This window comes from Abramis brama (assembly GCF_963993115.1).
Source record: "Abramis brama genome assembly, chromosome: 16".
Classification (NCBI taxonomy): Eukaryota; Metazoa; Chordata; class Actinopteri; order Cypriniformes; family Leuciscidae; genus Abramis; species Abramis brama.
The window spans coordinates 2430081-2453505 of record NC_139978.1 but is presented as its reverse complement, the minus strand read 5'-3'; the positions used below and the strand labels follow the sequence as shown (position 1 = coordinate 2453505).

Sequence of the window (23425 nt, the reverse complement as noted above, 5' to 3'; positions counted from 1 at the left end):
TGACAATCAGCAGATAAACAGAGGAGTGTTTATCACTGAAACTTCAGCATGAGAAGAAATCATTTTAGGAAAGATTGGATCATGTCAGACTCTGGAGAAACTCTGTGACAAAGGTTTTGAGATCTTTTATTTTTAATATTTCAGTGTTTTCATTGTTCTTTTGTGTTTTATCTAAGGCTTTAAAGCGTTACATCTTTCTAACGTTTCAATTCAAGTTAATTTTACCTAAAGAAATCCTGATGTTGTTCTTTGACTTGTTTCAACACTCCTTGATCAGAAGCTCCACCCTCTTACAACACTAACCAGGAAGAGGCGGACTTGTTATTTCTCTTTTCTGCCATGCTGACTTTGTCTCGACAAAAGCAATAAAGAATCAGCGATCAGTGGAGTACGAAGAGAAAAACTTCACAGAGGAATTTGAGAAGTTTCTTTCTGAACAAATTTGTTTTCTGATCTTTGTGATTCTCATGGTGATTCATTTTTTAAACCGTCATTCAGAAAGTGAAAGTTCAGATTGCTGGAGCTCAAACAGTGAAAATGGATTCACTAAATGTATCTGCAGAAGAACTTTCTTGTCCTGTGTGTTGTGAAATCTTCAAGGCTCCTGTTATTTTATCCTGTAGTCACAGTTTCTGTAAAGAGTGTCTTCAACAGTTCTGGAGAACAAAGGAATCTCAGGAGTGTCCTGTCTGCAGGAAAAGAGCCTCAAGAGATCCTCCTCCAGTTAATCTTGTGTTAAAAAACTTGTGTGAGTCGTTCCTGAAGGAGAGAAATGAGAGGCGTTCATCAGGGTCTGAGGAGATCTGCAGTTTACACAGTGAGAAACTCAAACTCTTCTGTCTGGAGGACAAACAGCCTGTGTGTTTAGTGTGCAGAGATTCAAAATTCAGACCCATCGGTGAAGTGGTTTCATCATATAAGGTAAGACAAATGTTTCTTGATTCACATGTAAAGAACCATACCGAGTCATAAACACAGATCGTTCCGGTTACTAACGTAACCTCAGTTCCCTGAGATCAGATTCAGTAACTGACGCTTATGAGGAAAACTCACTTTTTCCCTGAATACTGAAGCCTGCTCTGCACCTGCACAGACAAATTACTTTTCAGTCCGCCAAAACGGACAGGACCGACTGCCTATTTAAGTCACACTGAAAGCCATTTTCATCCAAATTTTTCTACTGATGAGCAGCAGCATCGACTTGTGTACAGTTGCACGACAAACTAGACAATACTCATTCCCGTTATCTCAGAGAACCAGAACCGTTAGTAACTGGAACATTCCCTTTCGATACTGTTCACTCGCCTTGCATAAGTAGCTGATACTTATGGGGAACGCAATCCGATAGTGCTGTGCTACTAGCGCAGAACGGAAGAGAGCTTTATGATCTGTTCTCTAAAGGCCGTGGAAAAGCACCTTAGGCACATAGCCTTGTCTTAATCTAAGGAGGACTTTACTGTCATTAGGCCCAAACTCGAGGCAGAATGCATCCACTGAAAGAGCCTGCAGATCACCAACTCGCTTGACCGATGCCAGAGCCGGCTGAAGGGCATCTTTAGCGAGAGAGGCCGAAGGTCGGCCGTTGTGAGGAGCAAAAGATCTTTGTGCGATCAGGCCTTCGATTAGGCCAAAAGCAGCCAAACATTGAGGGAATTCAGGATGCGAACTCCTATTTGTCTCAGGGGGAGAGGGCCGCATCCACGAATATCATAAAAGTGCGCGAAGCAAGAAACAGTCAGAATGGTAGGACTGTAGGATGGTAAGCCACCGCTTCGAACGTGAATCTCAAGAACTGTGATGAGGGGCTATTTATGACTTATACCGTCTTTTTACGTCGCGCTACGGGGGAGAACACTTTGTAAGCATAAAACCATGTCTGCATTTGTGATCGTACTCTATACTGCTCATAACTCGCGTTTGAATAGTCAGTAGCAAATTATTAAAATATGAAAACATACTTACAGGCTGTGTCTGTGAGTCAGAAGCGCCAGACTGTACTAGCAAAGATGGAATTGCCCCACTTTCTAGAATCAGCCTTTCTGCACAGTCGGCCTTGTACTCTCGCAGGTTCTGGAAACAGTCCTCCGAAAAATGCGCAGCACACAGTCGAATATTTTGGTTGTACTTTTCTGGAGCAGTGTTGTAAGTAAAGCTTAACCACTGTTTTCTAATTTTGTTCTCTTTTGGAAAGCCAAACAAAGTAGTTTCACAGCGTCTCCACGACATGCCGGCGCCGGCGGCAACAATAATACAGCGAGAATAAAAGTTACACCTTCTTTCTTTGCGTATATGTCACGGGGTGACAAATAAGCCCGGGACTATCCCTGTTAGAGAAATGTCCCCGCTGAGATTTGGGAAGCGAAACACCGTCCCAAAGCCTGGGTGAGTGCCTGTCGCTATGGTAACCTAGTGGCGGATTGACAGCAGGTGTGGGTAATTTGCGCTGAGCGTTTGAATGGGGCCACACTAGCTCATGAGAGTATAAAAAGTCAGAGGAAGAGAAAGTGAGGGTGGTTCTTCCCCGCGGGGGTTGTGAGAGAGAGGGGGCAGCACGTGAGCGGCCGCGGCCGTGGCGGGAGGCTGCGGGAGAGAGAGGCACGAGCAGATGGGGACACGACGAGAATGAGAGGTGAGACGCGCAGCACGTGAGCGGCCGTGGCCGCGGTCGCGGCGGGAGGCCGCGGGAGAGAGAGGACGAGAGAGACAGATGAGAGAGACAGATGAGAGAGCCAGAGAAAACTTCGGCTGGATTGCGGGCGGAAGCCTTGGTACACTGAGTCTGTTGAATTGCAGTTTTATTGTGGAAATGAGCACGAGTGAAACCTTACAGTGTGTGGTGGAAATGTGAGTGTGGGAATTATTTCTGCTGTTCACTCGCAATCACAGCTGTCCATTCCTCCCTCTGTCTGAGTCCAGTGAAGAGCCTGCTAATGCTTGAAGAACCTGCTAATGCTTGAAGACCCTGCTAACGCTTGAAGAACCTGCTAATGCTGTGAGTTACATGTATCCGTTCTCTGCCTGAGTCCAGTGAAGAACCTGCTAACGCTTGAAGACCCTGCTAACGCTGTGAGCTACATGTATTCATTCCTCTCTCTGCCTGAGTCCAGTGAAGACCCTGCTAATGCTTGAAGAACCTGCTAATGCTTGAAGACCCTGCTAACGCTTGAAGAACCTGCTAATGCTGTGAGTTACATGTATCCGTTTTCTGCCTGAGTCCAGTGAAGAACCTGCTAACGCTTGAAGACCCTGCTAACGCTGTGAGCTACATGTATTCATTCCTCTCTCTGCCTGAGTCCAGTGAAGACCCTGCTAACGCTTGAAGAACCTGCTAATGCTGTGAGTTACATGTATCCGTTCTCTGCCTGAGTCCAGTGAAGAACCTGCTAACGCTTGAAGACCCTGCTAACGCTGTGAGCTACATGTATTCATTCCTCTCTCTGTCTGAGTCCAGTGAAGAGCCTGCTAATGCTGTGAGTTACACGTGTCTATTCCTCTCTCTGTCTGAGTCCAGTGAAGAGCCTGCTAATGCTGTGAGTTACACGTGTCCATTCCTCCCTCTGTCTGAGTCCAGTGAAGAGCCTGCTAATGCTTGAAGAGCCTGCTAATGCTGTGAGTTACACGTGTCTATTCCTCCCTCTGTCTGAGTCCAGTGAAGAACCTGCTAATGCTTGAAGACCCTGCTAACGCTTGAAGAACCTGCTAATGCTGTGAGTTACATGTATCCGTTCTCTGCCTGAGTCCAGTGAAGAACCTGCTAACGCTTGAAGACCCTGCTAACGCTGTGAGCTACATGTATTCATTCCTCTCTCTGCCTGAGTCCAGTGAAGACCCTGCTAACGCTTGAAGAATCTGCTAACGCTGTGAGTTACATGTATCTTCCACTCTCTGCCGGAGGCTAGTGAAGAACCGGCTAATGCCGGAAGGGCCTGCTAATGCTGGAAGAGCCTGCTGATGCTGGAAGAGCCCGTTAATGCTGGAAGAGCCTGAGGCTAGTGAAGAGCCGGCTAATGCCGGAAGGGCCTGCTAATGCTGGAAGAGCCTGCTGATGCTGGAAGAGCCCGTTAATGCTGGAAGAGCCTGAGGCTAGTGAAGAACCGGCTAATGCCGGAAGGGCCTGCTAATGCTGGAAGAGCCTGCTGATGCTGGAAGAGCCCGTTAATGCTGGAAGAGCCTGAGGCTAGTGAAGAGCCGGCTAATGCCGGAAGGGCCTGCTAATGCTGGAAGAGCCTGCTGATGCTGGAAGAGCCTGTTAATGCTGGAAGAGCCTGAGGCTAGTGAAGAGCCGGCTAACGCTGGAAGGGCCTGCTGATACTGGAAGAGCCTGTTAATGCTGGAAGAGCCTGAGGCTAGTGAAGAGCCGGCTGATGCTGGAAGAGCCTGCTGATGCTGGAAGAACCTGCTCCCGAAGAAAAGAGGATGTGGAAGGGACTTTATATTGTTTTTATTATTTAATAAAGAATATTTATTTTTAATTCTGTGTCTGCCTCCTTTGTGTCCACGGTCAGCTCCTCAGGGGCGGCACGCGGGCGGAGGGGTGGGCGGCCCGCTGGCGCTTCACCCCGACCTGTGACAAGTGGCGTAGTCGGCAGGGTGCCGCCCTGAGTTGAGCAACCGTGGGCCGAAGGTATGGCGACCAGTTTTTTTTTTCCTTTTTTTTTTTGTTGTTTATTTTTTTTTTGTTTCTTTTTTGTTTTTCTCTTCCCTTTTCTTCGGCGTCCCGCTCCAGGGACTGGAGCGGATTGGTGGGGGGGTATGTCACGGGGTGACAAATAAGCCCGGGACTATCCCTGTTAGAGAAATGTCCCCGCTGAGATTTGGGAAGCGAAACACCGTCCCAAAGCCTGGGTGAGTGCCTGTCGCTATGGTAACCTAGTGGCGGATTGACAGCAGGTGTGGGTAATTTGCGCTGAGCGTTTGAATGGGGCCACACTAGCTCATGAGAGTATAAAAAGTCAGAGGAAGAGAAAGTGAGGGTGGTTCTTCCCCGCGGGGGTTGTGAGAGAGAGGGGGCAGCACGTGAGCGGCCGCGGCCGTGGCGGGAGGCTGCGGGAGAGAGAGGCACGAGCAGATGGGGACACGACGAGAATGAGAGGTGAGACGCGCAGCACGTGAGCGGCCGTGGCCGCGGTCGCGGCGGGAGGCCGCGGGAGAGAGAGGACGAGAGAGACAGATGAGAGAGACAGATGAGAGAGCCAGAGAAAACTTCGGCTGGATTGCGGGCGGAAGCCTTGGTACACTGAGTCTGTTGAATTGCAGTTTTATTGTGGAAATGAGCACGAGTGAAACCTTACAGTGTGTGGTGGAAATGTGAGTGTGGGAATTATTTCTGCTGTTCACTCGCAATCACAGCTGTCCATTCCTCCCTCTGTCTGAGTCCAGTGAAGAGCCTGCTAATGCTTGAAGAACCTGCTAATGCTTGAAGACCCTGCTAACGCTTGAAGAACCTGCTAATGCTGTGAGTTACATGTATCCGTTCTCTGCCTGAGTCCAGTGAAGAACCTGCTAACGCTTGAAGACCCTGCTAACGCTGTGAGCTACATGTATTCATTCCTCTCTCTGCCTGAGTCCAGTGAAGACCCTGCTAATGCTTGAAGAACCTGCTAATGCTTGAAGACCCTGCTAACGCTTGAAGAACCTGCTAATGCTGTGAGTTACATGTATCCGTTTTCTGCCTGAGTCCAGTGAAGAACCTGCTAACGCTTGAAGACCCTGCTAACGCTGTGAGCTACATGTATTCATTCCTCTCTCTGCCTGAGTCCAGTGAAGACCCTGCTAACGCTTGAAGAACCTGCTAATGCTGTGAGTTACATGTATCCGTTCTCTGCCTGAGTCCAGTGAAGAACCTGCTAACGCTTGAAGACCCTGCTAACGCTGTGAGCTACATGTATTCATTCCTCTCTCTGTCTGAGTCCAGTGAAGAGCCTGCTAATGCTGTGAGTTACACGTGTCTATTCCTCTCTCTGTCTGAGTCCAGTGAAGAGCCTGCTAATGCTGTGAGTTACACGTGTCCATTCCTCCCTCTGTCTGAGTCCAGTGAAGAGCCTGCTAATGCTTGAAGAGCCTGCTAATGCTGTGAGTTACACGTGTCTATTCCTCCCTCTGTCTGAGTCCAGTGAAGAACCTGCTAATGCTTGAAGACCCTGCTAACGCTTGAAGAACCTGCTAATGCTGTGAGTTACATGTATCCGTTCTCTGCCTGAGTCCAGTGAAGAACCTGCTAACGCTTGAAGACCCTGCTAACGCTGTGAGCTACATGTATTCATTCCTCTCTCTGCCTGAGTCCAGTGAAGACCCTGCTAACGCTTGAAGAATCTGCTAACGCTGTGAGTTACATGTATCTTCCACTCTCTGCCGGAGGCTAGTGAAGAACCGGCTAATGCCGGAAGGGCCTGCTAATGCTGGAAGAGCCTGCTGATGCTGGAAGAGCCCGTTAATGCTGGAAGAGCCTGAGGCTAGTGAAGAGCCGGCTAATGCCGGAAGGGCCTGCTAATGCTGGAAGAGCCTGCTGATGCTGGAAGAGCCCGTTAATGCTGGAAGAGCCTGAGGCTAGTGAAGAACCGGCTAATGCCGGAAGGGCCTGCTAATGCTGGAAGAGCCTGCTGATGCTGGAAGAGCCCGTTAATGCTGGAAGAGCCTGAGGCTAGTGAAGAGCCGGCTAATGCCGGAAGGGCCTGCTAATGCTGGAAGAGCCTGCTGATGCTGGAAGAGCCTGTTAATGCTGGAAGAGCCTGAGGCTAGTGAAGAGCCGGCTAACGCTGGAAGGGCCTGCTGATACTGGAAGAGCCTGTTAATGCTGGAAGAGCCTGAGGCTAGTGAAGAGCCGGCTGATGCTGGAAGAGCCTGCTGATGCTGGAAGAACCTGCTCCCGAAGAAAAGAGGATGTGGAAGGGACTTTATATTGTTTTTATTATTTAATAAAGAATATTTATTTTTAATTCTGTGTCTGCCTCCTTTGTGTCCACGGTCAGCTCCTCAGGGGCGGCACGCGGGCGGAGGGGTGGGCGGCCCGCTGGCGCTTCACCCCGACCTGTGACATATACATCTGGGCGGTGTTATGAAACTCTGCGCACACACACTGACGTAGATTTGTGGCGGCGTGTTTGAATGAAGCGTTACAGCAAGGCGTGGCTGAGCCTTAACTTTTACAAAGAATATCTCTTTGGGTTTGAGACTTTGAGCTTTGTAACACTGCAGATCTTAAACAGCTGCTTGAGGCTCCTATCTTCTTCTCTTTGGAGACAGCGAGGAGATGATCTTCACACTTGAAGGATTAATATAGTTTTCAGCCCGACTTAAATATGCAGTCGGCCCCGTCAGTTTTGTCTGTACAAATGTGAACCAATCAGGCTTCAGTATTCAGTGTTGATCTGATTGAACAGCTGCAGTGATCAGGACTGGTTGTGTTTAGTCCAGCTGAACTACATTATAAATGCAATTTCATAGATCTGAGGAATTAGTAACTACGGGGGAAAATACATTTTCACGCCGGCCCAGTTGATATTGGATAACTGTTGTTTCAATAAATAACATTGTCATTTACAAACTGTACTTTGTGTTTACTCAGGTTGCCTTTGTTTTATAGTAGGTTTTAATTTCTGAATCAATTTAATATGAGATGGGGGCAAATACTTTTTCACTGCATTATATGATCATATCACTGTATTGTCTTCTCTTCACTGTAATCTGGAGTTTTAATGTATTTTTGTTCAATTCTAGGAGGAGCTCAATACAGCACTGAAGACCTTACAGGAGAAACTTCAACACAATGAAGAAATGAAAGCAGAGTTTGAGAAAACAGTTCAACACATCAAGGTGAGGAAACAGAAACGAGAGTCATTTTCATTACAGCTGTTGGATCACTATATACAGTTATGATCTGATATAATGTATTCCAGTTTATTATTTCTGTAAATGACTAGCAGCAATCTGCTTCTGGACCCGTTTTATGTCGGGTATCCGAGTTTATCTTGGATATTAATGATGTGTGTCGATTGAGATGATTGGAGTGAATGTGCTTTGATTTCAGTCTCAAGCTGAGCACACAGAGCGTCAGATTAAACAGCAGTTTGAGAAGCTTCATCAGTTTCTCAGAGATGAAGAAGAAGCTACAGTCACTGCACTGAGGGAGGAAGAGGAGCAGAAGAAGCAGAGGATGAAGGAGAAGCTGGAGGAGATGAACACACACATCTCAGCTCTTTCACACACAATCAAAGACATAGAGGAGATAATGAAAGCCAATGACGTCTGCTTTCTGAAGGTCTGATTTCAGATCATTGGTTGATTGATTGATGATTGATTGAGTTCTTGATGATAAATGGTGTGTTTGTTCTGCAGGAGTTTCCAGGCTCAATGGAAAGGTGAGTGAACTGCTCCTGTCTCTGGTCTCTCTGGTTCTGATCCAAAGCCACTGCAGTTCTGACTCCTGAATGTTCTTCCAGAGTCCAGAGCTCACAGCCGGATCCACAGATGGCTTCTGGAGCTTTGATTCATGTGCCACGATACTTGGGCAACCTGCCGTTCAGAGTCTGGAAGAAGATGCAGGACATCGTCCAAAACAGTGAGTCTGACAGCAGGAGATCTGAGCTGGACATGATGGATGGGTGGAGAGTTAGAGGCTCTTCATGACAGAGATAGATAGATAGATAGATAGATAGATAGATAGATAGATAGCATTGTGCTACTAATTCTAACCATCTAACAAACACCAAACTGTTCTAATACAATTACCATGTTGCTTGCATGTTTTAGCAAGATGCTAACATAATGCTAGCATTATTAACATGTTGTTAGCATTGTGCTAACATGATTAGCATGCTTCTGTGTTTTAGTTAGCATTTTTCATGTTTTAAAACTTAACTAATTGCTATTAGCATGTAGCTATTCACTGCTAGCATTTGTAGCAAGTTCTGTTTGCTAGCATTAGTCAAAGGAGCCAACCACCATGTCTCTATGATGTTCTGGTGCAGAGATATAGGTCTTGCTGAACAGTTGCTAGGGTACTCTGTTTAGTTGCTAGGGAGTGGCTTGGCAGCTCCAAATGATGTTACTTCAAAGGCTGCTTACCAGTATGAATGATATAAACCAACCGCAACTCCTCTATGACATTCAAATTACAAAATATCCCTCTTTGGATTTGGGTTGCTAGGGTGCTCGACAATGGTTGCTAGGGCATGGCTAGGAAGTGTTGAAGGTGATTCGTGTTTTGTAAGTCAAACACAACAGACAGTCATAATAAACTAATTTAAAACAAAACACAGACTGTAAGAGCCAATAAAATGAAGATGATCAGATGCTGAATGTAGCGGACGGGACCAACGTCCGTTTAGTAGGGGTAAATCACTCTCCCCTGAATGGCTGGAAATCAGAGGATCTAAGTCCCTAACCCCCAGACCTATTAATCTCGTGTCTACTCTGTCCGCTCAATAGAGCACAATAGCTTAGGCTTTAGGATTTGGACCTGTCACGGTGGAGACCTAAAGTGCAGAATATCAGTAGCCTAACCATCAGTGTGTGTGACTCAACTTGTATTCCCCCTAACTACTATACTTTACAGACAGAGGATGAGACGCCCCTACTTCAGGGGAGATGGAAAAACTTCACAATAAAACAATAGTGTAAACGTTGAGAAATGAGTGGTTATTTATTATACTAAGTACCAGTATTTTAATACTGAGGAAAAAAATAAAAAAAATAAAAATATATATATAAAAAAATGTATAAATCAAATGTTAAACGATAGGAATGGTTTCCCTATCAACCTGTAACCACCATAAAGTGTTCAAACCCTTGTATTAACATCCACTTCACCAGAGTGGCTCAATAACACTTGAAAGTTTTACTTAACAACATCAGCATGTATCTAAATACACTGCAGATAAACTATATATTTGAATAACAGTAACCTTCAGGTCAACGGTAACCTCAAAAACAGTTTCACACAATACACTTAACAACACTCCATGACCAACCTCAGTTCAATGTTCCTTTTGGTTCGGATTGTCCACGTTACGTATGTGCCGACCGTACACCAATTAATAGAACATGTCCATCACGAGGGCGTTGCTATCGCGTGACAATGGTGGAGTCATGTGTGGCAGGGTAGCCTATTATTCATCAACCGCACCGTGTATCGATGGCGTGAGAGACAGAGGGAGAGAGAGAGAGCAGGTGAAATGAGCCACAGACACGTCCAGGGCTATAGCAGTGAACTGGCTGGTTGTCTTCCTTTCCTTGTGTGACAAGCTTCCAACGTTGGCGACGCGCTAGTAGTATAGCTGAATAATCAACACTTTGCACTACCTAGCGAGAACGTTTGCCTCGCACTATGCGAACTATACTTGTTGATGATATGACGACGGATGAATCTTCAGTACTGATAGCGTGGAGTCTTCCGCTCTTACACACGCCACTCAAACCGCAACAGTTCTGTAGCTCAGACCAAAACATGTAGCACCCGCAATAACTAAGAGCTAAACTGTTATTTACTGAATTATCATACCGAAATCTCCGTCAGCATGGGACCTCTTCGGACGCCGCCATCTTCTCCGTTGTTTTTTCTTTCTTTTTTTTTTCACCTCGCTCTTGTCCCGCCCTCTCCTCTCGTCTCATTCACCAGTGTACCCGCATGCAAGTCATTGATTGGCCGAGTCTATGTCCAAGTTCCTGTGGGCGATTGGATGAGAATATTTTGGGGGATTTCTTCATGTTATCGTAGGGGCTACATATCAAGAAATATGTGCACACTCTGGGTGTACACCTACATTCCCCCCTTCCAAACCCTGCCACATCATAGACTTCAATGTTTGAGTCCCTTGCTAACCCACAGTCCATGTACTTTTTTTCATACAGTGTAACATCGATACATCTAGAACAGAAGTACACATGCATTCATTTCTTTTAGACTTTCGTTAGTGTAAAACAAAATCACAGAACAAAACAAAACATACCAAAGGAAAAGGAGCTCACTTCAGAACATACCCCTCCCGATATCTAACAGGTAACTGACCCCTAGTGTTCCTCTGTGGGCGTCTCACTATTACAGACTCATTATCTGACTCCGAGTTATCCGCATCTTCAACTAAATCCCCTATAACAGACCCCTCCCCAGAGCTAGCATTAGAGGCTCCCCCACTTTCATGATCAGATACCTCCCCCAGGCTACCACCCAAGACTGCCTCTGGCTCAACATCCCGCAGCTCTCCTTGACTAGCCCCCATACTCTCGCCTGGTGTTGGTGCCTTGTGAAGGGTACGAGGAATGCAAACTAATCCTACAGAGTCTGTGTCTGAATCAGATGCAGCTCTCTTGTGCCTGGGAGCAACTACTTCTCTAATAGGTGTCTGAAAGGTGCAATGCTTCATCTGATTTCGGTGCACTACTTTTGACGGCCCCCCAGTTTCGGGCCTGACTGTGAAGACAGGTAAGTCGGGGTGGTTCTGCTTGACAACTAAATATGGCTCTGGCTCCCACTTGTCTTGGATCTTGTTCCTCCCCCTTGGTCGATGATTCCTTAGCAGTACTCGATCCCCCGATCTGACAAGTGCAGCGCGTGACTTCCGATCGTAGAGCCGTTTGCGTCGCCGGGATGCATCCCGAGCGGCGTCCCCTGCCGCCTCTGCTGCCACTTTCAGCCTCTCGTGGTGGTCGAGGACCCAATCATCGAGATTGTCAATGTCACTGGGCTCCAAGTCTCTTCCCCCCAGAATGTCCTGAGGCAGTCGTGCATCTCGCCCGAAGAGGAGATAAAACGGGGAGTATCCCGTCGAGGAGTGAACATGACTGTTATAAGCCATCACAAGCTCAGGAAGATACTCCTTCCAATTGCGTTTCCTCTCTGGCGTCAAAGTTCTGAGCATATCATGCATCGTTCTATTGAATCGCTCACATTGAGCGTTGCCCTGGGGGTGATATGGGCTTGTACGACTCTTGGAGATGCCATAGATACGGCAGAGTTCTTTGATGACACTGGCTTCAAAGCTGCGCCCCTGGTCTGAGTGAAGCCTAGAGGGGCAGCCATAATACACAAACCAGTGCTTGACAATGGCCCTGGCAGTGGTTTTAGCAGACTGGTCTTTCGTGGGTACAGCCATCGTAAACCGTGTGAACATGTCAGACATGACTAACACATTCTCATAGCCCCCCACAGACACCTCTAATCGGGTGTAATCCATGGCCAGTACCTCCAGAGGTGTGGTCACATTAGTGCATGTCAATGGGGCTCGGATAGCTGGAAATACGTCTTTGGCAAGTGCACAACGCTTACACTGCTTCACCCACTCATGTACATCTCTGCTCATTGAGGGCCAGTAAAAACTGCGTGTCATACGCGCAAGTGTACCCTTCTGACTAAAATGACCCCCATGCTCATGTTCCATACTGAACACATGTTTCCGCAGAGCCTCTGGTAATACCAACTGGTGTACCTCCTCACCATCTCTGGGGTCATAAATGCTACGAAATAGGACACCATGACGGATGCTCAGTCGATCCCGTTGTGAGGCCAGTTTTTTTTGTTCTGGAGCCATTTCCTGTAACTGATTCTTATTGGGCCTCGCGTTACATTTCATTGCCCTTGCTATAGGGCCCACGACAGGATCCTCTGCCTGAAGTTGCTGAAGATCCTCCCAGCTATATCCTGTAACCTTCGCTGTAACAGCAGCTTGTGAAGCCACCTGCACACTAGGCTTTCTTGCATTTGTCTTCTGTCCAGGCCATAGACAGGCACGCACTTCCTCAGCCTGAATGACCAGAAAGTCTTTCTCAGTGTCGCTGACCTCAGGCTCCTGTGCTCGAGGGAGCCGAGACAGCACGTCCGCATTTGTGTTTTCCCTCCCCGGCTTATAATGCACTTCAAAATCATATTCTGCTAACTGGGCGACCCACCTCTGCTCCACCGCCCCGAGGTTAGCTGTTTCGAGATAGCGCAGAGGATTATGATCGGTCACCACAACAAATCTAGAGTACATTAAGAAGTCCCGGAATTTTTCTGTTATTCCCCATTTAAGGGCTAGTAACTCAAGCTTAAATGCACTATAATTTTTGTCATTCCGCTCTGAACCCCGGAGACCTCGACTAGCAAAGGCGACCACGCGCTCCACCCCCTCTTGCCGCTGGCTGAGCACTGCCCCCAACCCAAGAAGGCTCCCATCGGTGGTAAGGGTGAAAGGGAGTGAAAAGTCGGGGTACGCAAGTACCGGAGATGACATAAGGTGCTCCCTTAGCTTATCAAAGGCCTCTTGACACTCTCTACTCCACACAAAGGGAACAGAATGGCCTCCACTCTCTTTCTTGCCCTTTCCCATTAGAGAATGTAACGGCTTTGCTAACTGGGCGAAGTTCGGGACGAAACGCCTGTAATATGACATAAACCCCACCACTTGCCGCACATCTTTTGTACTCCTGGGCACCGGCCAGTCACGGAGTGCTTTGACCTTTTCCATGTCCACTTGGACACCCTCCGCAGAAACAATATGGCCCAAGAATTTGACTTCTGACTTTAGCAGGAAACACTTGCTCGGTTTAAGCTTAAGCCCATGTTCCTTCAGACGAGTGAATACTACGTCCAGTTTCTCACAGTGGCTATCGAAATCGCTGGAAAAGACCAGGACATCGTCCAGGTATATCAGTAACACGTCGAACGCCAGATCGCCTAGGACTACCTCCATTAGTCTCTGAAATGAGGCAGGGGCATTGCAAAGACCAAATGGCATTCTAGTCCACTGGTACAGGCCAAATGGGGTGGTAACAGCCGTTTTCTCCTGATCGTCTTCATGAACAGCCACCTGAAAATACCCTGCTGTCAAATCTAGCGACGAGAAGAGCTTCGCCTTTCCAAGGGCATCCAAGGACTCCTCAACCCTCGGGAGCGGGTAGGCGTCCTTCAACGTGACACTGTTTAGCTTACGGTAATCGCAACAGAACCGTACAGATTGGTCTGGCTTAATGACAATTACTGCAGGGGAGGCCCACGGGCTGCAGCTTTCTTTGAGTACCCCCTGTGCGACCAAGTCCTGCACGTGTTTCTTAAACTCTTGAAATATGTGTGGAGGTATACGCCGGTGCCTTTGCTTAATCGGCCTTGCATCTCCAGTCTGAATACGGTGAGTCACCGTGGTGGTGTACCCAAAATCGCTTTTATGCTCTGAGAACACATCCCGGTGTTTCTTGAGAAGATTGTCCAGCTTTTGCACCTGAGGTGGCGTCAGACCCTCGAGATTTGCGTGTACCGGAACAGACAGTGGTCCATCCCCCTTTACCGACTCGACCTCTCCACGGCTGACCTTCCTCACGTACACTTCTCCATTCACCTCCTCCACGGACACTACTTCCCTTGGTACGATCACATTGGGTTTACTCAACTCTGCCACTCTGCATCTTGGGAACAATGTGATGGTCTTCTTACTTGAGTTGAGTATGCGCACTGGGACCTTCCCCTCAGTAGCCTGGGCCAGAACATTTGCCACCATTAGACCACGAGGGAGACTGACACTGGCAGACGCCTCCACCAGCACTTTGCATGTTGCTCTGGGTGGTATCCTACAGCGACCTTCGATCACCTTTTCACTGAACGGGGGAATGGTGACAGCCTGCTTCCCTGCAACTTTTACGAACCCTATCCGTCCGTTTGGGCCCACACACCGTTCCTCCTCTTCCATGGTGGCCAGTATACGGCGTAGGCTGGCATGGCCTAGCTGTGGAGTACCTCGGTCCAGCTTCTTAACACCCTTGAAATCAGTCAGGAAGCCCTTGAGCTCTCCGATCACGTTCATTCCCAGAATGCCGGGTGGTTTTCCCCTTTCCTTCTTGCCGCTGCAACTGTCTTTCAGCACAAAAACACACCGACCCTTCAACAGCCTGCCCATACACTCAATATCCGCCTCCAGACACCCGACCACTGGAATTTCAAGGCCATTAGCCGCTGTTAGACGAACCCATTTAGCTGGTGACAGACAGCACTCGGTCCCCTGGAAATGTTCCCTAAAATAACTCTCTGGAATGGTAGTGACCTCAGAACCAGTGTCTAAAAGGCAGCTGGTCTTTACACCATCTATCCAAATATCAATTGTGAAGCACTCCCCAAATGCACCAACCGAAGTTGCTGAGTCCCTCTCGCTGGTCTGGGTAACAGCTTTAATGCCAGCTGAAACCAAACCACTAGGGCTTTGTGTGTCATTTTCAGCTTGACACTCTGTTGTAGCAACGGCTGCCATCCTTGCTCTATGCTCGGCTGGTTTACTCTGCCGACACGTGCGGCTCGTGTGACCAGGTTTATTGCAGGAATAGCAAATGAGTCGCCCTTCGTCGTCTCTTAGAGGGGGTCTAGCAGGTCTAGGGGGCATTGCAGCCTGCTCCCTGCCATGAACTGCTTTGTAGAGTTCCTCCTGACGGGCAGCAAGGTTTTGGATAGCCTCGTATAGTGATGTCAGGGTCAGTGGAGAAGAGGCTTCTTCAGCAGCTGCTGCATTAACTGCTCCTCGCACTGGGCCTCTGGCAGCTGTAGGGGCCTCTTCTTCTTCTTCCGACCACGTGATGGCCGCTTGCATCAGGTCAAAGAAGGACAGCGTTGGTTGTGCTTTCTCCTGTCTCTTTGTTTCACGCCGTAAGAAGTCATCTCTTAGCCCAAGTACAAATTGTTCCTTCAGCATTTTGTCTGGATCTTGAACTCGCTCTGGGTCTCGCCGTTTCAGCTTATGCAGTTTCTCCTGAAGATCATAAGCATAGGCACGTATCTTTTCACCTGGGCCTTGCTTCCTGTCATAAAACTCTCTAAGGCGAGCACCAACAGGGACCTTGTCACCATATGTTTTCTCCAGAACTTCAAAGACTTTTGTGATATCAGTATTTTCTTCACTTAATAGAAACTTAACTGTCAGTTTAGCCTCACCCTTGAGGTGCTGCCTGAGCAACTCAATTTTATCTTCGTCTGGAACCCTGGCTATCTTGAAGCTAGACTTCATGGATGCTATCCACTCCTCAACGCATGGTTCACCTTGGGCTGGGCTACCGGTGAAATCGGAACATTTTCTCTCTCTTGGAATATACAAAGACGCGGGGGTCTTGGCCTGCTGTTCGATTACAGTCTTAGCCATCAACAGAGCCTCCCTCTGATCTTGTCTGGCTTGATCAAGAAGTGCCGCTTGTTCCCCCAGCCTAGCTGTCTGAGCTGTAACTGTTTCCTGGAGATCCTTAAATTGCTTCCTTAACTCTTCCATCTCAGCCATGGAGCATAAACTATAAAGCTACAAAAAAAGTAGATCCTGTTCGTGGCGGCCAATATGTAGCGGACGGGACCAACGTCCGTTTAGTAGGGGTAAATCACTCTCCCCTGAATGGCTGGAAATCAGAGGATCTAAGTCCCTAACCCCCAGACCTATTAATCTCGTGTCTACTCTGTCCGCTCAATAGAGCACAATAGCTTAGGCTTTAGGATTTGGACCTGTCACGGTGGAGACCTAAAGTGCAGAATATCAGTAGCCTAACCATCAGTGTGTGTGACTCAACTTGTATTCCCCCTAACTACTATACTTTACAGACAGAGGATGAGACGCCCCTACTTCAGGGGAGATGGAAAAACTTCACAATAAAACAATAGTGTAAACGTTGAGAAATGAGTGGTTATTTATTATACTAAGTACCAGTATTTTAATACTGAGGAAAAAAATAAAAAAAATAAAAATATATATATAAAAAAATGTATAAATCAAATGTTAAACGATAGGAATGGTTTCCCTATCAACCTGTAACCACCATAAAGTGTTCAAACCCTTGTATTAACATCCACTTCACCAGAGTGGCTCAATAACACTTGAAAGTTTTACTTAACAACATCAGCATGTATCTAAATACACTGCAGATAAACTATATATTTGAATAACAGTAACCTTCAGGTCAACGGTAACCTCAAAAACAGTTTCACACAATACACTTAACAACACTCCATGACCAACCTCAGTTCAATGTTCCTTTTGGTTCGGATTGTCCACGTTACGTATGTGCCGACCGTACACCAATTAATAGAACATGTCCATCACGAGGGCGTTGCTATCGCGTGACAATGGTGGAGTCATGTGTGGCAGGGTAGCCTATTATTCATCAACCGCACCGTGTATCGATGGCGTGAGAGACAGAGGGAGAGAGAGAGAGCAGGTGAAATGAGCCACAGACACGTCCAGGGCTATAGCAGTGAACTGGCTGGTTGTCTTCCTTTCCTTGTGTGACAAGCTTCCAACGTTGGCGACGCGCTAGTAGTATAGCTGAATAATCAACACTTTGCACTACCTAGCGAGAACGTTTGCCTCGCACTATGCGAACTATACTTGTTGATGATATGACGACGGATGAATCTTCAGTACTGATAGCGTGGAGTCTTCCGCTCTTACACACGCCACTCAAACCGCAACAGTTCTGTAGCTCAGACCAAAACATGTAGCACCCGCAATAACTAAGAGCTAAACTGTTATTTACTGAATTATCATACCGAAATCTCCGTCAGCATGGGACCTCTTCGGACGCCGCCATCTTCTCCGTTGTTTTTTCTTTCTTTTTTTTTTCACCTCGCTCTTGTCCCGCCCTCTCCTCTCGTCTCATTCACCAGTGTACCCGCATGCAAGTCATTGATTGGCCGAGTCTATGTCCAAGTTCCTGTGGGCGATTGGATGAGAATATTTTGGGGGATTTCTTCATGTTATCGTAGGGGCTACATATCAAGAAATATGTGCACACTCTGGGTGTACACCTACATGAAGATCAGACACACACTTACAGTTCTTCATCTACAGCATAAATCTCAACAGATCTCATTGATTTATTGTTATTTAACTTTCCCAAAGTATCAGTTTCTCTTGATGGACACAAATGTCTGAATCTCATATTTAATGTTTGTAGTTGATGCCGTTAAACGCTGATGATAAAAACGAGTGTGAAACTAATAACAGCACTGACAGTGATCAGAGGAAAATGTGTTTGATCAACAGGACGAGTGTCATAATTCATAATAATCTGTGTTGGGTTCACTCTTGATCATTATATGAAGATCAGAATAAAAGCATCTGTTGATTGTGTCTCATCAGCTCCTGTGATTCTGGATCCAAACACTGCAGATCCACGTCTCGTCCTGTCTGATGATCTGACCAGTGTGAGATGGAGCTGGAATTTGAGATTTGACGATTATTACTGTGTTCTGGGTTCAGAGGGTTTTAACTCAGGAACACACTGCTGGGATGTGGAGGTTAAAGAGAGTTCAGACTGGACTCTTGGAGTAACTACAGCATCAAACCAGAGGAAGGGAGATGATTTCTTCGACACTGATGTCTGGAGTGTGGAGTATGATCAGGACGAAGATGATGATGAAGAGGACGGACTGTATTTTAGTTCTGGTTTTCGTGTTGAACAGAAGCTTGATCGTGTGAGAGTGAATCTGGACTATGACGGAGGAACTGTGTCGTTCTCTGATCCTGTAACTAACACACATCTACACACATTCACAACCACCTTCACTCACACACTCTTTCCATTCTTCCGGTGTTCTTCTGGCTCTCTGAGGATCTTACCGGTCAATAGTCAGTAAACGTCACTCCTGTAGATCTGGATCTTCCTGCTTTCATCATGTTTCCAATATTTAATCCACATCACATGAGTAAGAGTGCTGTTGATCTGAATATCAGTACGGTGGCTGTGATTGGGCCGTGATGATCACATGACTGATGTCCAGCACTACAGCAACACTCAGACCAATAAACAAGAAGTTTTCATTTATATTCCACTTCACACAATTAGACCGATTAGAGACCGTTTTAGCATTCATGTTTTCAGGATAATTGACATTTACCCGATTATTTCAGTCAATGTGTGTTTATTAATTTCTAACTTTTTTGCATTATAATTATATATAGTTATTATATATCATATTTTTTTCTTGTATTACATCAAATCACTGAAGCAGTAAATTCTGCACATTCTCAGTGTTTGTTCAACATGAGACTTAATTAATAATTATTTCAGTTATAGAGGAGAAATGATCATTTGTTCATTGGAATAAATGGATGTAAAAGGTTCTTGCTGATAATCTTGTGTTTTAAATAAATAAATAATATGTGATTATGTGTTTTAATGCTCAGAGTGAAAGATTAAATGTTTGGGATGATAATTAGGGTTTAAGTCGTGGAAACAATACTTTACAGACGTAACATGTTTATTTTACCTTTCTTTCTGCCTTTATTGGAAACTCCTTCAGTCTTCCTTCGTTTGACAGACGCACATTTGTAGTTTTGACGAGCGGCAGAGATTTTCAAGACGTTGTTTTCCTCATGCATTTGAAACAACGTTATTATATATTATTAAATTGTATACAATTATTTTTATGATTTTTTTGTACTTCATTATAAAGACTATTTAGATCAATACTTGATCCAGCAATATTCAGAAACGGGTGCAGCTATTAGGCTATTTTTATGTTGAACTTAAATTAAATTAATATTATGAACCTTTTTAACGGTGCTTTAACAGAATCAACAAATACAGCTTCTGTCATGTGACACCATATTTATTTGCTTTAAAACCCTCTTTCTCAACAAAAGGTGTTTCCAAACTAGTTTTTCGCAACATTTGAAGTTAAATGGAAAAAGATTTGATGAACGATAATAAAAAAATTATCGATTTATCATTTCCATGTCGGTAAACATTTTGATGCACTAAACCTTTTTTTTTGCAAACAATCTTTTCTGGAAACATAAATCTAATATTCGATGTAAATCCACTTTGACACTTTAGTTGACTTACCAGATACAATAATTATTCCATCTATGTATTTTTTCTAACATATTGTCTTAAATTAGCTATATGGCAGTTTGTTTTGTGAAGTATTTCTGTATTCCAGTATTATAATTTCTAAAAAATATTACATGATTTATTTATTACAGTGTTTACTTGGTCATGGGCCATTGAAACCACAGTTGATATTGTTGTGTAATCACATCAAATTAAATGAGAGCACACAGAGTAGCGAACAGGTCTCTTTACTTTTCATTCTCCATAAGCACAACAACCTCTTCCTCTTCACCTTCCTACTTTCATATCTAGAACAATATCCCCATCTAGTGGACATTTATCAATTAGCAACGTAATAAGAGAACACAACATCTCCCCCTGACTTAATTTGTTTCCATCTGCAGTTACAATGAACATTGCTAAACAATATATTCAGTTGTTTTGTTTTCTTACCGGATTTCTTTACTTATATTAGAGAACACAGAACAATGTCTAACAATGTCTCTTGACAAAACACATATAGCATGAATAGTTACATGAACATCCTTTCAGTTCAAAACCACAACTTTCCTGAACTAAACTTCTGGGTTTTCCTTTTCCTTCTTTTCCCATTACTTTCTTCTTTGCCTACTATGGCAGTTTAAGTTACATAGTCCTTCAGCCATACTGGCTTCCTTCTACAACGTCCCTCCAATTGGTTGTTACCACTTCCAGGTGATGCAGTATGAGTTGACTGTTCAGAGTGTTCAGGAACCTGAGTAAATTCTGTATGCTTTCATTTTCCTCTGGTTTCGCATCACGTTTGTTTTCAGCTTTTTTATAGCAGGATTCACATTGCACTTTGGAAAAATTGTCAATTTTGTTCTCATTTTCCTTACAAACATCAGCTCAAAAGGAGAAATTCCTGTTGTGGCGTGAGGTGTGGCTCGGTAAGTTTGCAGAAAATCTGCAATGAACGATGTCCAAGGGGCTCTCTCCCTTTCTGCAGTCAGAATAGCCTCCTTCAGTACCTTATTCCAGCGCTCCACAGCTCCATTTCCTTCCGGGTGATATATAGAAGTACGGATGTGCTTTACATCTCTTTCTTGTAGAAATAGTTTGAACTCCGTTGACAGGAACTGAAGCCCATTGACAGTAACAATCTCCAGAGGATTCCCTTTTTGGCTGAACACTGACCTCAGAAAACAATAATGGTAGATGCAGTCACATGAGGTGCAAAAGCTTCCTCTGGCCATTTTGAATGGTAGTCAATCAGTGTGATAGCGTATCTACAACTAACAGGACCAATGTCGAAAGGACCCACCACGTCAATGCCCAGTTTCTGCCACGGACCTACTGGATAGTCAACTGGGGTAAGTGGTGCATGTGTGGTTCTAGCAGTTTTATCATTGAGTTGGCAGGTGACGCAGGTTGCAATTGTGGACTGTACCTGCGAATCAATCTTAGGCCACCAGTATAGCTCCCTAAGCCGTTGCTTGGTTCTCACAATGCCTTGATGGCCATCATGAGCGAGGGTGACCAGACGTGAACGTAAACTAAGTGGCACAATCAGTCTGTGTGGTCCTCTTGGAACATACGAGTCCAAAATAGACAGTTCATCTCGTATTGGAAAGTACCTGGACATGTCAGGATGTAGGGCTTTAGATGTAGCGGGCCAGCCATACTCAATGTATTGATGAAGTTTGGCAAGCTCAGGACATGAGGAGCTTTCAGCAGCAAACTCGGCCACAGGAACAGCTGACAGGAGTGTAGTGATAGCAGCAACAGTTTCGGGTTCAGAATCAAAGTCAGAATTAATTTAATTTGGCAATGGAAGACGCGAAAGGCAATCCGCTACCTGGTTGTCAACCCCCCATCTGTACTGCATAGTATAGTTAAAGCAGAGCAGTCTGGCAGACCATCGTGCTGCTCTCAGTACAGCTCGTCCCATACCTTTAGTAGTCAAAAGGGTGGTTAGGGCTTGGCGATCTGATCTTAATTTGAAGTGTTTGCCCCACAGGTATGTTCTCCAACGCTCAATGACCCAGACACAAGCAAGGGCTTCTTTTTCAACAACAGAATATTTCCTTTCTGCCGATGTCAAGGTTCTGGATGCGAAAGCCACGGTCCTTTCTGACTTATCTGGATGAAGCTGAGTCAGGATGCCACCTATGCCGTAGTCTGAGGCCTCTGTTGTAACAATTGTGGGCAAAGCAGGATCAAATAAAGCCAATGCAGAGCTCTGTGTAATCAGTTCTTTTACTTCCTGGAAACTTTTGTGTGCTTCATTAGTTTAGAAAATTTGAATTTCCTCTAACGACATCTCTCATAGGCTCCACAACAGCTGCGTAGTTAGGAATGAATTTAGCATACCAAGCGGTGAGGCCTAGAAATGATCTTAGTGTGGGCGCATCCGAAGGTGGTGGAGCATTACGTATTGCTTCCAAGTGGCTGTGATCTGGCATCAGTCCCTCTTTGGAGATGGTATGTCCCAGAAATGTGAGCTTCTCCTGGTGACATGTACATTTCTTCTCAGTTAGATGCAGACCTGCTTCTTGTAGTTTGTGCAGCACTATTTTTAGGTGAGCATCATGGCTAGTAACAGAGTCACCAAACACAATTATGTTATCCGGATAACACTGGACGCCTGTAACACCCCTGAGAATAGTAGACATCAGTTTTTGAAACGCTGCTGGGGCTGATGCTAATCCGTAGCAATCTCGCCTAAAACGAAACAAACCATCATGTGTTATAAAAGCAGTGAGGTCCCTAATGTCCTCATGTAGTGGTACCTGATAGTAAGCATTTGCCAGGTCGATTGTAGAAAACATCACAGCACCTCTCAACTGTGAAAAGAGTTCTTCAGTGTGTGGAATGGGGTAGCTGTCCACAACGATTGCTTTGTTGGGTTCCCTAAGATCCACACACATTCTGATGTCTCCAGATTTCTTTTGAATAACTACGATGGGCGAAACCCAAGGCGAAGCATCCACTCTTTCAATAATATCCGCTGCTAGTAGGCGGTTCAGCTCTGCAGACACAGCATCCCTTACAGAAAAAGGTAGTCTGCGTAGCTTCTGTTGCACAGGAATGACATTTTCATGCATTTTCACTTTGTGTACATAGTTCTTTGCACAGCCAAAGGATGGCGTATCAGTAGACTTGTAGTCAAGACCGCCTAAACCGAGACCAAGATACTACCAAGACCAGAGGGTATCGAGACCAAGACAAGACCAAGACCAAGACAGAATAAGTCAAGACCAAGACCAAGTCGAGACCAAGACCGAGACCAAGTCGAGACCGGAGGAATAACAAAACAGACTAGTGTTGAAGCTAAGCTATAACTTGTATGAATTCAAGAACAGCAGCATACTAGGGTTCAGCCGCAGTTGGCAGAACAATACAGAAACAGACCATGTCGTGTGTGACTGTGAGCTCACTGTAAATGTTTTTGCAGACTGGGTGAGATCAACTATGTGAGCAATTATTGCATGACGGCTGTTACTGCACTATTAGAGGATTGAGACTCCCTTAACTTATTGTGTACTGTTGAAGACTGACGTGACACTGACTGGTTCATCTGACAAAACATCAAACACCTCCAACACCATCTTGCTCCTCCAACAAGTGTCTAAAGAATGAGAAATATTTAACCAATTGAAATTATACTTAATGTGTAGAT

At 45.6% G+C, this 23425-nt stretch overlaps 1 protein-coding gene across 1 annotated transcript; it reads left to right on the top strand.

Moving 5' to 3' along the window:
- The first annotated feature begins 292 nt into the window (after positions 1–292).
- Positions 293–19095, top strand: LOC311066102 (nuclear factor 7, brain-like). Its single transcript, XM_084087100.1, has 6 exons — positions 293–921; positions 7717–7812; positions 8027–8257; positions 8335–8357; positions 8439–8557; positions 18069–19095. The coding sequence occupies exons 1-6, from the start codon at positions 538–540 to the stop codon at positions 18563–18565; spliced, it is 1350 nt and encodes a 449-aa protein (XP_083943226.1). The 5' UTR covers positions 293–537; the 3' UTR covers positions 18566–19095.
- Positions 19096–23425: the final 4330 nt, after the last annotated feature.

What these genes read in the sequence shown, in the direction of transcription:
- LOC311066102 (XM_084087100.1), top strand. Translation starts at nt 538, where the DNA reads ATGGATTCACTAAATGTATCTGCAGAAGAACTTTCTTGTCCTGTGTGT. An exon ending in AAGTGGTTTCATCATATAAG is followed by an intron (nt 922 to 7,716) that starts GTAAGACAAATG and finishes GTTCAATTCTAG; the next exon opens with GAGGAGCTCAATACAGCACT. An exon ending in TTTCCAGGCTCAATGGAAAG is followed by an intron (nt 8,358 to 8,438) that starts GTGAGTGAACTG and finishes ATGTTCTTCCAG; the next exon opens with AGTCCAGAGCTCACAGCCGG.